The following is a 15842-nucleotide window of genomic DNA, read 5'->3' on the forward strand; positions in this document are numbered from 1 at the left end:
GCTGAAATTGTGGAGCAGACTCGATGGGCCAAACGGCCTAATTCTGCTCCAGTATCTTATGGTCCCGTATCCAATTTGCAAAAGAGGTCAAATTGCACAAATAGCAAAAAAAAAACAATAAATAAAACACTTGGAACATGAACTGCAGAGACCTGAAAGTGAGCCCACGGCTGTGGAGCCTGTTCAGTACTAGGGCGAGTGAAGCCAGTCCAGGAGCCCGGTGGCCGCAGGGCAACAACTGCTCCTGAACCTGGCAGTGTGGGACCCAAGACTCCTGCACCTCCTGCCCGACGGAGTAGCGAGAAGAGAGGGAGACCAGTCAGCCACAGGCAGATGGCACTGAACACCTATTTGTCAATTTTAACCTTGCTCGACACTTCAGTCATCTTGGCGTAGTGGAGCCAACCATGGGTTCATCAATTATATTCGGATAATGATTTGTGAATATTGTAAGGGCAAATTTCTGTAACCCAAGAAGCCATAAGATGGCGGGGGTGGGGGGGGGGAGGGTAGCCTGTTACCTATTTCAATATTCAGTATTTGAGGATTCCAGAATGATTCAGATGGGGAAGATGCAAATGATTGATGGCTAGTGATTTTTACTATGGATCTAGAAACTGATTGGTTGGGAATTAGGGTCCCAAATGAACTGATCTTGAACAATTTTCTCATTGGTGGATGGTAACTTGGACTAAAATAGATTCATAGAATCATTCTAAATGTACCGCCTCAACCATTTCCTCTGGCAGTTCAATTCACATATGGATCACCCTCTGAGTGAAAAAGTTACTTTACTTTATACTTTATTGTCACCAAACAATTGATACTAGAACATACAATCATCACAGCGATATTTGATTCTGCGCTTCCCGCACCCTGGATTACAAATATTAAATATTAAAAATAGTAAAAATAGTAAATATTAAAAATTTAAATTATAAATCATAAATAGAAAATAGAAAAAATGGAAAGTAAGGTAGTGCAAAAAAACCGAGAGGCAGGTCCGGATACTTGGAGGGTACGGCCCAGATCCAGGTCAGGATCCGTTCAGCAGTCTTATCACAATTGGAAAGAAGCTGTTCCGAAATCTGGCCGTACAAGTCTTCAAGTTGCCCCTCAGTTTTTCATTAACTTCCTCCCTTCTTGCCTTAAAACCTGTGCCCTCCTGATTTCCTCAACTATGGTGGGAAAACATGGTGCATTCACCGTATCTATGCCTCTCATGATATAAGATCGCCCCTTATTCCACCATGCTCCAATGAATGTAGTCTTAACCTGCTTAACATCTTTCCTTAACTAGTCCCTCAAGTCTTGGCGAAATCCCTGTGAACCTTTTCTATACTCTTTCTGGCCTAGTGGCAAAATTCTGTAAGCTCAAAACTGAACACAATAATCCAAATGCAGCCTCACCACCATCTCATACAATTACAGAATAACATCCCAATAGCCTACACTCAGTGTCTTGATTGATGAAGGCCTTTACCACCCTGTAATATCTAACCAACAGTTTGTACCTCTGTAACATAATATCCCAACTTCTAAGCTCAGTGCCTTGACTGAAGAAGGCAAAAATGCTAAGGCTTCTTTATAACCCTGGCTAACTGTGTTGCCAATTCAGGGAACCACATACTTGTACTCATAGATCTCTCTGTTCCACAACACTCTGCAGCTCCCTCTATTCATTGTGAAAGTCTTATCATGATTTCTCATCCCAAAATGCAATATCTGATTTAAACTGATTTGCTATAAGTCTACCAACTTACCCAGTTAATCATAAATCTGCTATAACCACCTTCCCCATCTATGACAGCACCTACTTTTGTGTCCTTTACAAACTTACTACCCCTGCCACTCCACATATCGCTTGTGCTTCAAAATGGGCTTGCCTACGTGCTCACCTACGGGAAGTTTGGCTCACCAATTTAAAAGAAAGTCTCAACCGTGAAATACTTTGAAAGGTAGCTATTGCTGTGAAATAATCATAAAAGTGGAGGGTTGTTGTCAAAAGACAATTACCCAAATGTCCATCATCTATCCATCTTGCTATAACACCTCCAAAACTACTGCCCTCCGTAGTCTTCAGCTGCAGCCTCTTGAACTTGCCCTGATTCAATTGAAGTGTGTATATTTTAATGCTACCAGTACTATGGGTAAGGGTGATGAACTTAGAGCATGGATCAGTACATGGAACTACGATGTTATGGCCATTACTGAAACTTGGCTGAGAAAGGGGCAGGAATGGGTGATTAGTGTACCAGGTTTTTGAAGTTTTCATAGTGGGGGAGGTAAAAGAGGTATTTGCACTACTAATCAGGGAGAATATTGCAGCTGCACTCAGGGGAGACATAATGGAGGGTTCTGGCACTGAGTTCAGTTGGTTAGAACTCAGAAATATAGGAAGGGTGCAATCACACTGTTGAGATTATACTACTGACCTCCCAATAGCCACCGGGACATTGAAGAACAGATGTGTGAAAAGACCAATTGCACAGAGTACAGGAAATGTACTGTATGTTCCTGCTGGAAGGAAGGACAGGGATGGAAAGATAAGAGAACCTTGTATGTCCGGGGAAGTGATGGATTTAGTTGAGCACAAGAAGGAAAGGTATGTAAACCTTCAAAAGTTAGGATTGAAAGAAGAACATGAGTATAGAAGCCAGGAAAAAAGCTAAAGAAGTGAATTACAAAAGCCAGGAGGGGCCATGAAATGTCATTGGCGAGTGGATTAAGGTGAATCCTAAGGCATTCTATACATACATCAACAGCAAGAGGATAACTAGGGAGAGGGTGGGACCACTCAAGGATAAAGAGGGAAACATTTGCTTGGATGTGGAATATGTGAGTGAGGTACTTATTGAGTACTTTGCTTCAGTATTTACCAAAGAAAAGGATATGGCGGAGCAGGAGATCAGTGCTGTGTGTATAAATAGGTTAAGAGGTTTAGAGATCAAGGGGGAGGAAGTGTTGGGCCTCCTAATGAGTATTAAGATGGTTAAGTCCCCAGGGCCTGATGGGATTTACCCCAGGCTATTGAAGGAGGCAAGAGACGAGATTGCTGGGGCCTTGACCAGTAGCTAATGTGCTACCTCTATTTAAGAAGAGAACAGGGGAAAATTCTGGGAACTACAGAACTGAAGAGAGATTGTTGGAGAAGATTCTTAGGGATAGGATGTCTGAGCACTTGGAAACCCATGGCCTAATTTTGAGAGAGCCAACATGGCTTTGTGCAAGGTAAACTGTGTCTTACCTGCTTGATTGAGTTTTTTGACAAGGTGACAACAGAGATTGATTAGAGTAGGGTAGTGGATGTTGTCCACATGGATTTTAGGAAGGCATTTGACAAAGTCCCTCATGAGGGGCTAATCCAAAAGATTAAGATTATGGGATTCACATCGAACTGACTGTTTGGATTCAGAGCTGTCTTATGCATAAAGGACAGAGGGTAGTGCTTAAAAGGACCTATTCTAGCTGGAGGTCTTTAATTTGTGATATTCTAGAGGAATCTGTGCTGGGACCTCTGCTGTTTTAATATATAAATGAACTGATTGAAAATATAGATGGGTGGGTGAGTAATTTTGCAGACTCAACTCTTGTGGATAGTGAGGAAAACTGGCAAAGAGTGTCGTGCGATATAGATCAGTTGCCGATATGGGCAGAGAAATGGCAGATGGAGTTTAACCCAGGTAAACGTGAGTTATTGCACCTTGGTAGGGCAAATGCAAGGAGACAGTGCACTGTTAAGGGTAAGATCCTTAACAGTGTTGCTGAGCAGAGAGATATTGTGATCCAGGTTCATAGCTCTTTGAAAGTGGCTACACAGGTAAATAGGGTGGTTAAGAAGGCTTAGGACTGCTTGCTTTCGTTAATCAAGACATTGAGTTCAAAAGTCAAGAGGTTATATTGCAACTTTATGAAACTCTGGTGAGGCTACACCTGGAGTATTGTGTACAGTTCTGGTCGCCCCTCTATAGGAAGGAAGTTGAGGCTTTGGAAAGGGTGCAGAAGAGGTTTACCAGGATGCTGCCTGGTTTAGAGGGCATGTGCTATCACGAAAAGTTGGATAAACTTGAGTTGTTTTCTCTGGAGTGGCAGAAGCTGAGGGAAGATCTGAGAGAGGTTTATAAGATTATGAGAGGTATAAATAGAGCAGATACACAGTATCTGTTTCCTAGAGTTGAAATGTCTAATACGAAAGGGCATGCACTGAAGGTGAGGGGGGTCGGTTCAAGGGGGATGTGAGGGGTAAGTTTTTTTCACTCAGAGAGTGGTGGATGCCTGGAATGCACTGCTTGGTATGGTGGTAGAGGCAAATACATTAGAGGCTTTTAAGGGATGTTTAGATAGATAAACATGAGGAAGATGGAGAGATATGGACATTATGTAGGTAGGAGGGATTAGTATTTGGATGTTTTTGATTTGCTTTTTAGCTGGTTCAGCACCACGTTGTGGGCTGAAGGGCTTGTTCCTGTGCTGTACTGTTCTATGTTCCATTGGCAGCTGTGTCTTCAGTTGCTTAAGTGTTGGTTCCATTCCCAATGCTGTCAGGCCCTTTGCCCTCCTTTTAATGTGATCCTTTTCGATCCTCTGTGTGCGAGACATTGGCGTGCCTGAGGATTCTGACGTAGTTTGGGTCTGCTTCTTCAAGCACTTTTGTTCTGCCTGGCACAAACATCGGGATCTCCTCGTGGCCACCTTTACTTTTCTACTTCCCATTCCCATTCTGACATGACTGTTCACAGAATCCTATACTGCCATAATGAGGCCGTACCCACAAGAGGGAAGCAGCACCTTGTATTCAATTTAGATAGATTGCAACCGATGCCATGAACATCAACTTCTCTAACTTCCGGTAAATTCTCCTCCTTCCCCTTTCTGTCTCTTTTCTTCATTCCACGTTCCATGTTCTGATTACCCTCTTATCACTCTGTTCTCATCTGCCCATCAACTCCCTCCAGTGTCTCTTCTTCTTCCCTTTCTCCCGTGGTTTACTCTTATCTTCTATCAGATTCCTCCTCCTTCAGCCTTTACCTCTTCCTCCCATCACCTCCCTTCTTCTTACTTTATTCCCCCTCCCTTGCCACCCTTCCACCTTCTCCCTCATACAGCCCCAGCTCGCACCCTCTGTGTGGCCTGTAGTACTTTATGGATCATACTCATTACTGTACTGTGATAACTTGTACCACCAAGAAGGGTAAGGCTTCCCTCCAGGTTGTCTGCTTTGGAAATATATCGCCGCTCCTTCCATTGTTGCTGATTTTAGAATCTGAATCTGATCTTTTAGGTTTTGTGCGAGGGAGGGGTTGGGATCTTTGGGGTTTGCGAGGTTTTGTTTCATTTTCTTCTCATGGGTGGTGATTGATGTCTTTCTTTCAACTGCTTCTATAGTTTTCTGTATCCTATGGCTATCTGGAGAAGATGAATCTCAGAGTTGTATTCTGCATTCATACATTGATAATAAAATGAACATTTGAACATGCTCTCATCTCTCCACACCCCTCTGTCAAGCAGCGCTGAAGGAGCACCTTCACCAGAAGGACCGCAGAGGTTTACGAAGGTATCTCACCACCACCTTCTTCTAGGGAGGATTGGGAAGCATAGTAAATACCATCAGCATCTAAATCCTAGAAAATGAATAAATGACAGAAACGTTGCATGTGGAGAGCTAGTGGAATCCTCCACCACATTACCAGATGACCATCGCATCACCCTACTTAAGACCCCTACAGCTACCATTCTGGGTCGTTTCAGTGACCATGAGGTCAAAGAAAATGGATTGCACAGATTAGCTTTAACTTTTACATGTACATCGAAGCATCCAGTGTAGTGTGTTGCTTCGTAGTCAGTGATTGACACAGTCTGAGGTGCGCTGGGGGCAGCCCGCGATGTGTCGCCGTGCTTACAATTGCTAAGTAGCAAGCCCACAACGTACTAACCCTAACCCATGTGTCTTTGGACTGCTTGAGGAAACTCGCAAGGTCACAGGGAGAAAGTACAAACTCCTTACAGGTGGAGGTGGGAATTGAACCCTGATCTTACACGGGTACTGTAATACGTTATGCTAGCTGCTATGCCACGGTGCTAAGCCCAGTCTGGACATCAATTCCACAGATGCCACTTGGTCAGCATTGATAAGATGAGGATGCTGAAGGGTCTATTTACACACTGTATGACTATGATTTTCATGTGATTTTGTACAGAGATGCCTTGGGTGCCCACCTCCACAAAAAGAAATAATCTAGAAATCAGGCTTCTGTTTACAAAATGTCACTAGCAAGCATAACACCCAGGGAAAGGCATATTCTCTGAAGTTGAAGCTGAACCACAGAGACATTCAAGGAAGTGATCAAAAACTCATTTAGGGGTGTGGTTTTAAGGATTACCAAATAAGGTTTAGTACTTCTAATGCTGGTGTGGCTACAAACCAACCCAAGCCCAGTTCTGCTGTCTGATCTGTAATGGGTTAGCTAAGCTCAGTAGGAACGTAGAAGAGGCCCTCTTTAGATCATTGGCAGTCTTACTCTTTGGCAGTCAGACAGGGTAACATGTCAAATATGTGCTTTTTTCTTTTTGTTTCTCTTCAATTGAAAGCAACAATAGTTCCAAGTTTGTTAACACTTCAAGCTCTTGATCCGTTAAGAAACATTTGAGCCAAAAAAAAAATGTTTAATTTGGGGGGATTGACTTTGTGGTCCAGGAACTCCAAGCTTATAATCAGAATCTCCTTTATTGTCAGTTGATATATGTCTTGGAATTTGTTGCTTTGTAGCAGAAGTACTGTGCAATGCATAATATACACTATAATTTATAATATATACTATAATGTTAAATACGGAGAGCAAAAAAAAATTGAGGTACTGTTCGTAGGTTCATTGTCTTGTTTAGAATTCTGATGGTGGAGGGAAATAAGCTGTTTCTTAAACTTTGTGTGTGTGGTCAGGCTCCTGCACCTCCTTTCTGATGGTAGTGATGAAAAGAGGGCATGTCCTAGGGGATGTGGCCTTTTTGAAGATGTCCTCGATGGTGGAGCTGACTGAGCCGACAGCCCTCCGCAGCTTTTCCCAATCTCCTGCAATGGTGCCTCCATACCAGATGATGGTACAACCTGTCAGAATGCACGGTCCATCTGTGGATATTTTCTCGATTCTTCGGTGACACATCGAATCTCCTCCAACTCCAAATGAAATATGGCTGCTTGCGTGCGCTCTCTGTGATTGCATCAATCTGTTGAGCTCAGGATAGAGAGTGATTTGAGGGACACATGGGTACTGAATTTTGATGGGCAGACCTGCTGGAGCAGTCCCATCACCCTCTGGTCTGCATGAAACTTTTTGGTCTTCCAGCACAGCAAAGTATCTGTAAAGGAATGTTGCCAATTGTAACTATATGATCAGTGTATGTATAGGTCACCATATACTGCCTTTACATTCATTTCCTTGCAGGCATTCATAGTAAAACTAAGAAATACAACAGGATCAATGAAAAACTCTACACAAAGACTGGTGTACAATCAATGTGCAAGTGAAGACAAACATGCAAATAATAAATGCACACATTCTTAAAGTACTGACAATATGAATTGTAGAGACCTTGAAAGTGAGTCCGTAGCATTGAGGGAAGTGAAGTTATCCATGATGGCCGGGTCCTTGATGATGAATGCTGCTTTCTTGTGGCAATGCTCCTTGCAAATTTGCTCAGTGATGATGATGGATGCGCTGTGACGTGCTGTGACAGCTTGCTGCAGACAACGCAAAAGTCATGTGGGGAAGGACCACAGTCTGGGCTCTTCCTGCTCCCACACATGGAAGGGCCAAATCAGATGGCAGAACCTGTTGAACAATGGAAGGGTGTTAGGTTTGATCAGATTATCTTTGTTTGTCATACAAGCATAGAAATCTACAGTGAAGTTCATTGCTTGCATCAGGGCTGGGCTGGAGGCGGTCCACAAGTGTTACCATACTTCCAATGCCAACCTAGATGCCCACTACTTACTAACCCTAACTCGTATATCTTTGGGACATAGGACAAAACTGGAGCACCTGCAAGAAACCTACATGGTCACAGGGGAAGCATGTAATCTCCTTATCTCCTTACTGACAGTGGCAGGAATTGAACCGCGATCTTACAAGTGGCCCTAACAAAGTGTTATGCCGCCAGGGGCCACGTAAGTGGCAACAATCTACAGTATAAAAATAAGATAACACTACTGAATGTATTCATTCAGAAGTCAGCTAGAGGCTGAAGGATTGGAGGATTGTATATGTGCATTGGTGGGAGGGAGGAAAGGAAGGGGTTTTGTTTTCCTGTTGTTGCTTTGACACTTAGTATGTTCTGCTTTGTTGTATTGTTGTATTCTGCTGAACGTAGTGGGCATGTTATGTTGGCACCAGAATATGTGGCGGTATTTGCGGGCTGCCCTCAACACATTCTTGGGTGTGTTGGTTGGTAACACAAACAATGCATTTCACTGTATGTTTCAATGCACATAATGAACTAAATCTGAATCTCAATATAATGACTACAAATGTAGAATCTTTAAACCAGTTTTTTCTTTTATAAATACTTCTTACTATGAATAGAGTTTAGTTTTAAAACGAAAACAAAATTTCTCTTTGACGTAGACCCTCTGTATTCAGAAGCTGCAGTAGGGCTTGAGTTACGAGCTTGCTATTAAGCTACCATGTAGGCCATGCTGTCTTCTCACTGCTGCCATCAACAAGGAGGTATCAGAGCCTCAAGTCCAATACCACCCAGCTCAGAAATAGATATTACCGCTCAATCATCAGGCTCTTGAACCAGAAGGAATAACTTCACCCGCCCCAATACTGAACTGATTCCACAACCTATGGAGAAACTATGGATTCACTTTTAAGGACCCTACAACTCGTATTCAAAGGTTTAAAGGTTCATTTATTATCGAAGTATGTATCCATATATAACTCTGAGATTTGTCTTGTACAGATAGCCACGAAACAAAGAAAGAACATGAAAGTCATTCAGAGAGAAACATCAAACCCATCCCCCACACACAAAAGGTGGCATCCCAATCATCAATCCCCAACCCCTCCCCACACACAAAAGGGAACAGGAACTTCAACCCCCCCCCCACATATTGAACAAAAACATCGACCCCAAAACTCCTCCCCTGCACAAAAAAACTAACAGAACTTAACAAGAACATCAACCCCTTCCCCTTGCACAACAAAATAGGAAAGGAACGGGTGAAAAAAAAACACACACACAATAAAAAGACCGTAAGTCTGGAATAAGTCTGCAGTTCATAAACACATTTTTGATACTTATTGCTTATTTACTTATTATTATTACCATTATTATTCTCTTTGCATTTACAGTTTGCCGCCTTTTGCACATTGTTAGGTTGTCCGCCTCTGTCGTGCATTTTTTATTAATTCTATTGTGTTTCTTTGTATTTACTGTGAACGCCCACAAGAAAATGAATCTCAGGGTTGTATATGGCGACATATATATGCACTTTGATCATAAATTTACTTTGAACTTCGTGTTGACCTATGTCTCAGAAGAATTTTAAGCTTGTTATCTATAAAGATGGGGAATGCTGAACAAACATGAACTTCTGCTCCTGATTAAAGACCACTTCTGTTTTTGATTAATCTGCACATTTTGTTTTCTGCTGGGTTTTGAACTAACGCTGTGTGTCATAACTCATAATTGGTTCTGAGCAGACAACCATGGCATACTGGGTTTTACAAAGCAATGCTGTGAGTCTGTTTGACCAGAATCAATTTTATTTTCAATGATATATGTTGTGAAAATTGTTTTGTGTCAGTAGTACATTGGAATACATAAAATATATTATAAATTACAATGAGAAAAATAACTATATCTTATTGTAATTTATTGTATATTTAATACAAATAAATACATAAATATGTTCTTTAAGGTTGTTATAGCCGGGGGGGGGGGGGGGGCGCAGTATGGTAGTGGAAATAAGCTCCCACTACCGTATTAAATGCTGCCAAATAGCATGCATCTCAAATAAGCTCTGACAAGCAAGTCCAGCTCCTGGCCTTCATGTGTGGCTTTGCTACAGAGCCCAGAGGAACTAGTTTTACTGACAGAAGAAGGATCAAAAGTTTGACACCTTAAAACCAGTCGCTTTGGGCAGGTGGGGCTTGTCAGCCGTGGTTGGCAACTCAGTTAGGAGAAGCAAAGCTCTGATCTCAAATCCATTCATGGGAAAGGCTTTGGGAGTAAACTCTGAGGAAAAATCTGGAGCTGGAGTCCCGAAGGCAGTCCTATAATGAGTTCAGTGCTGACTGGCAATTCCTGCGATGTCGCTGGTGCCAAACTGTTTCAGTCTCTGCTGTTTCTTTGGATTCATCAGCTGCGCGGAGAGGGGGAGCCTGAAAAATGGGCAACTTCTTGCCCTCCATGTCGTATTGCCCAGTCTTGCGCACTGGCTTGCATTTCATGTAGATAGCTGGAATGCAACATCTGTAGTTGACCCCAACCAGCAAAGGTCCTCACCATAAATATGTATTGTGTGTGTGTGTGTGTGTGTGTGTGTGTGTGTGTGTGTATATATATATATATATATAAATAAATAAAAAAAATATGATATAAATGCAAATATTATATAGAACAAATAGTGAGGACCACTCATGGTCCATTCAGAAATCTGTGAGCAGAGAAGCTGTTCCTAAAGTTTTGAGTACCTGTCTTCAGAATCGTGTACCTCCTCCCTGATAGTAGTAATGAGAAGAAGGCATGTCCTGGGTGGTGGGGGTCCTTAAAAACTTATGCTGCATCTTTGAAACATCACCTTTTGAAACTGCCTTTGATGCCCGTGCCCGTGACAGAGTAGGCTGGTTTAACAATCCTCTGCAGCTTTTTTGTGTGCATTGGCCCCTCAGTACCAGGTGGTGATGCAACCAGTTAGAATGCTATCCATGGTACATCTGTAGAAATTTGCTCGAGTCCTTAGTGATATGCCAAATCTCCTCAAACTCCAGGTCAAACCAGAAGTTACCAAGATTTTAAAGTAGGCTGGTCTTACCTGGTAGTGCAGTGGATGGACAAGATAGGGGACTTCCCTCACTCTGTGTTGGACCAGAATTCCTGGCAAAATATTTTCAGTGGCTGAATTTAGAATAAGGTTTTTTTTTGTGACCGAATGTTTGCTTTATTTTTTGTTCTCAGAAACTTCCCAGGCATTCACAGCTCTTCTTTTTTCACACCATCAGTGCAAAGAAGGAAAGCTTGGTCTTAAATGTGGGGGGAAAAAGCCCTTTTCAACCACATTAAATCTGGAATTGGGGGCGGGAGTCTAATGCAAGAAATAGGGTGTTCTGTCTTTTCACACCTGGTCTCACTTATCACCTGCCAGCTTGTACTCATACCCCCTCACACACAAAATCTTATTCTGCGTTCTTTGCCTTCCTTTCCAGTCTTGATGCAGAGTCTCAGCCCAAAGCATTGAATGTTTATTCCTTTCCATAGGTACTGCCTGACTGCTGACTTTCTCCTGCATATGTGATATGTCCCTCTGCCAACCAATAGGATTGTGACTGATCTGAAGGAGTTCCAGATCACACCTGGACCATGTTGACCATCAACCACCCCTGACTCTGCTCCCATGGTATTCCCACATTACTCTCCACGTTCCTAAGAACTTACCCCACCCCCTCCCCCTCCCCCTCCCCGATTCAACCACTCACTTGCACACTGGAAGTCAATTCAACTTGGAGGAAGGCTTGTATACGAGCCACATGGGAATGGTGGGGAAAGGGATTGATTACCTCGTCGGTGGGGGCTGGAGTCACATTAGAAGTGATGTCAGCAGCGTTGCCTGGAAGACTGGAAGATGTTAAAGATTAGCTTCATCTGTTGCACATACTTTGAAATGTGCGTAGTTCTGCATCAATTACTAACACAGACTGAGGATATGCTGGGGGCAGCCTGCAAGTGTCCCATGCTTCAGGTACCAACATTGCAGGCCCACAACGTACTAACCTAACCCGTACATTCTTGTAATGTGGGAGGAACCCGGAGCACCGGGAGGAGACCACGCAGTCACGGGGAGAATGTGTACGCTCCTTACAGGTAATGGGAGAGTTGAACCCCGATTGTCGGTGCTGTAAAGCATTCTGCTAACTGCTACACTACTGTGTTGTGACCTGGTAGCTGACCTGTTGCCTTTCTTCTTTGATCCAGGGAGCGTGTTCCGGTCAAGTTCATTGCAGTATGAGCACCAACCGAGAAAGCAAGGCATTGAAGGTAATGGTGGAACTTTTACTCAGCTGTGTCATTTGCCCCTGTGTAATTCTTCATTGTAATCTGGCACATTGGAGCTCTGGTGGTGGGTTAACAGATTTTCCAGACTATTTCATTTTAATACTCCAACATACCTTTTTTTTTAAATGTTATAAAGTACAACAGTGTAACTTTTTTTCCAGTTGGACCACGGTCGGAGTACTAAGGACTCTGGTCAGCAAAACATGGAGTTTTGTGTTCAGTTCTGGTTGCCTCATTAAGTAAAATAGTGCTCATCAATTTTTGAGGAAGCTGTGGTGGTCTTTAGAGAGAATTTGGAAGAGTGCCCCTGGAAGGATTCCACGAATAATGGTGAGAAGGGAGAAGCTGTGATCATTCTCCCTGGGGAAAAAGAAGTTGGAGAGGACAGCTGATGGAGGTGGACAAGATGCCAAAGGCTTTAGGGGGAGTGAACGAGGGGAAGATCTTCCATTAGCCTTTGTGGGCCAAAGAAAACAAGTCCAAAAGGATAGTAATTTCCAGATGACTGAAAGATTTGGTGGTGTTGTGGTTAGAGTAGAAGGTTGTCGTAGGTTACAACAGGACATTGATAGGATGTGCAGCTGGGCTGAGAAGTGGCAGATGAAGTTCAATCAAGAAAAGCGTGAAGCGATTCACTTTGGAAGGTCAAACTTGAATGAAGTTTGCAGTGAGGCGGAACATGGGGATCTTGGGCCCACATCCATAGATCCCTCGGAGTTGCCGAGCAAGTTGAGAGGGTAGTTAAGAAGGCACATGGAATGTTGGCCTTTATTAGTCGGCAAATTGAGTTCAAGAGCCACGAGGTAATGTTGAAGCTCTATAAAACTCTGGTCAGCAATACATGGAGTTTTGTGTTCAGTTCTGGTCGCCTCATTATAGAATGTAGAAGCTTTAGAGAAGGTGCAGAGAAGTTTACCAGGATGTCCCTGGATTGGAGAATCTGTCATATGAGGAAAGGTTGAGTGAGCTAGGGCTATTCTCTCTGGAGCAAAGGAGATTGAGAGGTGACTTGACAGAAGTGTATATGATATTTAGATCAAGTGGCTAGCCAGAGGCTTTTTCCCCAGGGCAGAAATGGCTAATAAAAGGGTGCATAATTTTGACATGATTGCAGAAATGTATAAGGAAGGGATGTCACAGACAGTAGTTTCACCTAGAGGATGGTAGGTTTGTGGAACATGCTGCCAGGTGTGTTGTTGGAAGTAGGTACATTAGAGATATTGGAGAAACTCTTAGATAGACACATGCATGAAGGCAAAATGGAAGGCTATGGGCTATGTAGGAAGAAGAGTAAGAATGATTAAGGAGTAGGTCATCACAATGTTGCTTTACTGTTCTGTGTCACACATCTCATAGTCATCTTCCTCACACTTCATCCATACTGACTGAGCTGCCCAATGCAAGTGTAAGAAAAAACCTCTGACATCTCTAAACTTTCCTCCACTCGTCTTAAAAGGTTGCTTTTGGTATTATCCATTGCTATCCTGGGGAAAAGGCGCTGGCTGTCCACCCTATATATGCCTCATAATCTTATACACCTCTGCCAAGTATGTGAGGAAGGCCCCCAATAATTGTACTAGTATACCAACCCCAAGGGCCATGTGTGGCAACAGTCCTATTGGTTTTAAGGAATGTGATAGAACACTACGTAATGTTATTGATTATCAATGTAAGAATAAAAGACATTTGCACGGTTTCAATATTCAAGATTATTGTTATTCTTCAGCACACGAGTGCAAAGGAGAACAAAATGATTGTTACAGCATAAACACACACAAATATAAATATAAAAACCAATCCTGCAAAACAGAGTGATAAACTGACAAAGTGACTTGGCAAGAGGAACTCTTCTTGGAAGTAGCAGGGCACGTGGGAACACAACAGGGCAGGGTAGGTATGAGGCGTGGAGTGTAAGCGTAGAAGGGCAGTGCATGTTCGGGTATGAAGGGTGTTTAGGGAGCTGTGGAGGTGGAGTTTCTGACGTGGATATAGTAGTGGTGGGGTGGGTTAATGGCTGGGTGTGTTGTCCAGTCTGGCTTGGGGTAAGTAACTATTTTTGAGTCTGGTGGCCCTGGTACGTAGCCTCTTCACTGATGGGGCAAACAGTTCATGAGCAGGGTAGGTGGGATCCTTAATGATATTGCTGATCTTTTTCTGGCCACCTTTCTGTATACATGTCCTCAATGGCAGCTAGGCTGGTGCCGGCAATGCTTTGGGTAGTTTTAACTACCCTTTGTACAGCTAGAACAAGACTTATTGCGATGGGGCTTTCTAAGGCATTGCAGAGAGTGCACTTGGAGTATTTTGATTAGTTTGGGGCCCTTTAAGACCATAATATGTAAGATTTAGGAGCAGAATTAGGCCACTCAGAACTAAGGAAAACATGCTGGCATTGGAGAAGGTCCAGAGGAGATTCACAAGAATGATTGTGGGAGGGAAAGGCTTAACAAATGAATGTGTGATGGCTCTGGGCCTGTACTTACTCGAGTTTAGAAGAATGGGGGTGGATTTCATTTAAACCTATCAAATATTGAAAGGTTTAGATGTGGAGAGGATGTTTCCTCCAGTGAGGGAGTCTAGGACCAGAGGGCACAGCCTCAGAATACAAAGACCTTCATTTAAAACGGAGCCGAAGGGGAATATCTTTAGCCGGAATGTGGTGAATCTGTGGAATTCATTGCCACAGGCAGCTGTGGAGGCCAAGTTATTGGGTACTTTTAAAACAGAGTTTAATAGGCTTTTGGTTAGTAAGGACATCAAAGGTTATGGGGAGAAGGCAGGAAAATGGGGCTGAGAGGGATAATAAATCAGCCATAACGGAATGGTAGACCAGACTCAATGTGACGAATGGCCAAATTCTGTGGCTATGTCTGATGGTATTATTGTATTACTTTTGATATTTTTATTAGGAATAAAGTTTATTTGACATATAAAAATACAGTTCTGCCAAGTCGGCTCTCACTCTCCTCAGTGTTGGTCAAGGAAGCTATAATTTTCCCCCCACTCCATTTCCCTCATGTTCGATCAGATCTCCTCCCAATCTGTGACACTCTAGAGAGAACAATCCAGGTCTGTCTAACCTCTCAAGATGTTCAAGTTCAAGTTTATTGTTAATTGACGGTTTAAAGTTCAAAGTGCATTTATTATCGAAGTGTGTATACATTATTAAAGTTAAAGTCTGTCCCGAGCCTTGTGGCCCATCAGGCCGGTGCTTATGCCAGTTTCTGTGGTGTGAAGCGACTGAGAGTACAAGACTCCACCCCGGATAGGGCACCAGTCTATCGCGAGGTTAACCCCCAGAATTTGCCGGTACCCTTATTCAGCTGGATGGACTGGAGCAGTGTGTGGTTAAGTGCCTTGCTCAAAGACACAACACGCTGCCCTGGTCGAGACTCGAACCCACAACCTTCAGATCGTGAGCCCAAAGCCTTAACCACTTGGCCACGCGCCGCACATGTATACATTCTGCAACCCTCAAATTCGTCTCCTTACAAGCAGCCATGAAACAAAGAAACTCAAAAGAACCCATAAAAAAGACCGTGGAACACCCAAAAAAAAAACAAGTCATG

The 15842-nt window shown here is 43.1% G+C and overlaps 1 protein-coding gene across 2 annotated transcripts in view; it reads left to right on the plus strand.

The window, feature by feature from the left end:
- The window catches only part of LOC140204970 (transcription factor MafK-like), an 86390-nt gene that overhangs the window by 56707 nt on the left and 13841 nt on the right, over window positions 1–15842 (plus strand). For both annotated transcript variants that reach the window (XM_072272010.1, XM_072272011.1), the window contains one exon: window positions 12193–12255. In XM_072272010.1, the coding sequence (XP_072128111.1) occupies window positions 12223–12255 (33 nt within the window). In that variant the 5' untranslated portion in view covers window positions 12193–12222. The remainder of the gene's footprint in view (window positions 1–12192; window positions 12256–15842) is intronic.

The sequence above is a fragment of the Mobula birostris genome, chromosome 11 (assembly GCF_030028105.1).
Source record: "Mobula birostris isolate sMobBir1 chromosome 11, sMobBir1.hap1, whole genome shotgun sequence".
Lineage (NCBI taxonomy): Eukaryota > Metazoa > Chordata > Chondrichthyes > Myliobatiformes > Myliobatidae > Mobula > Mobula birostris.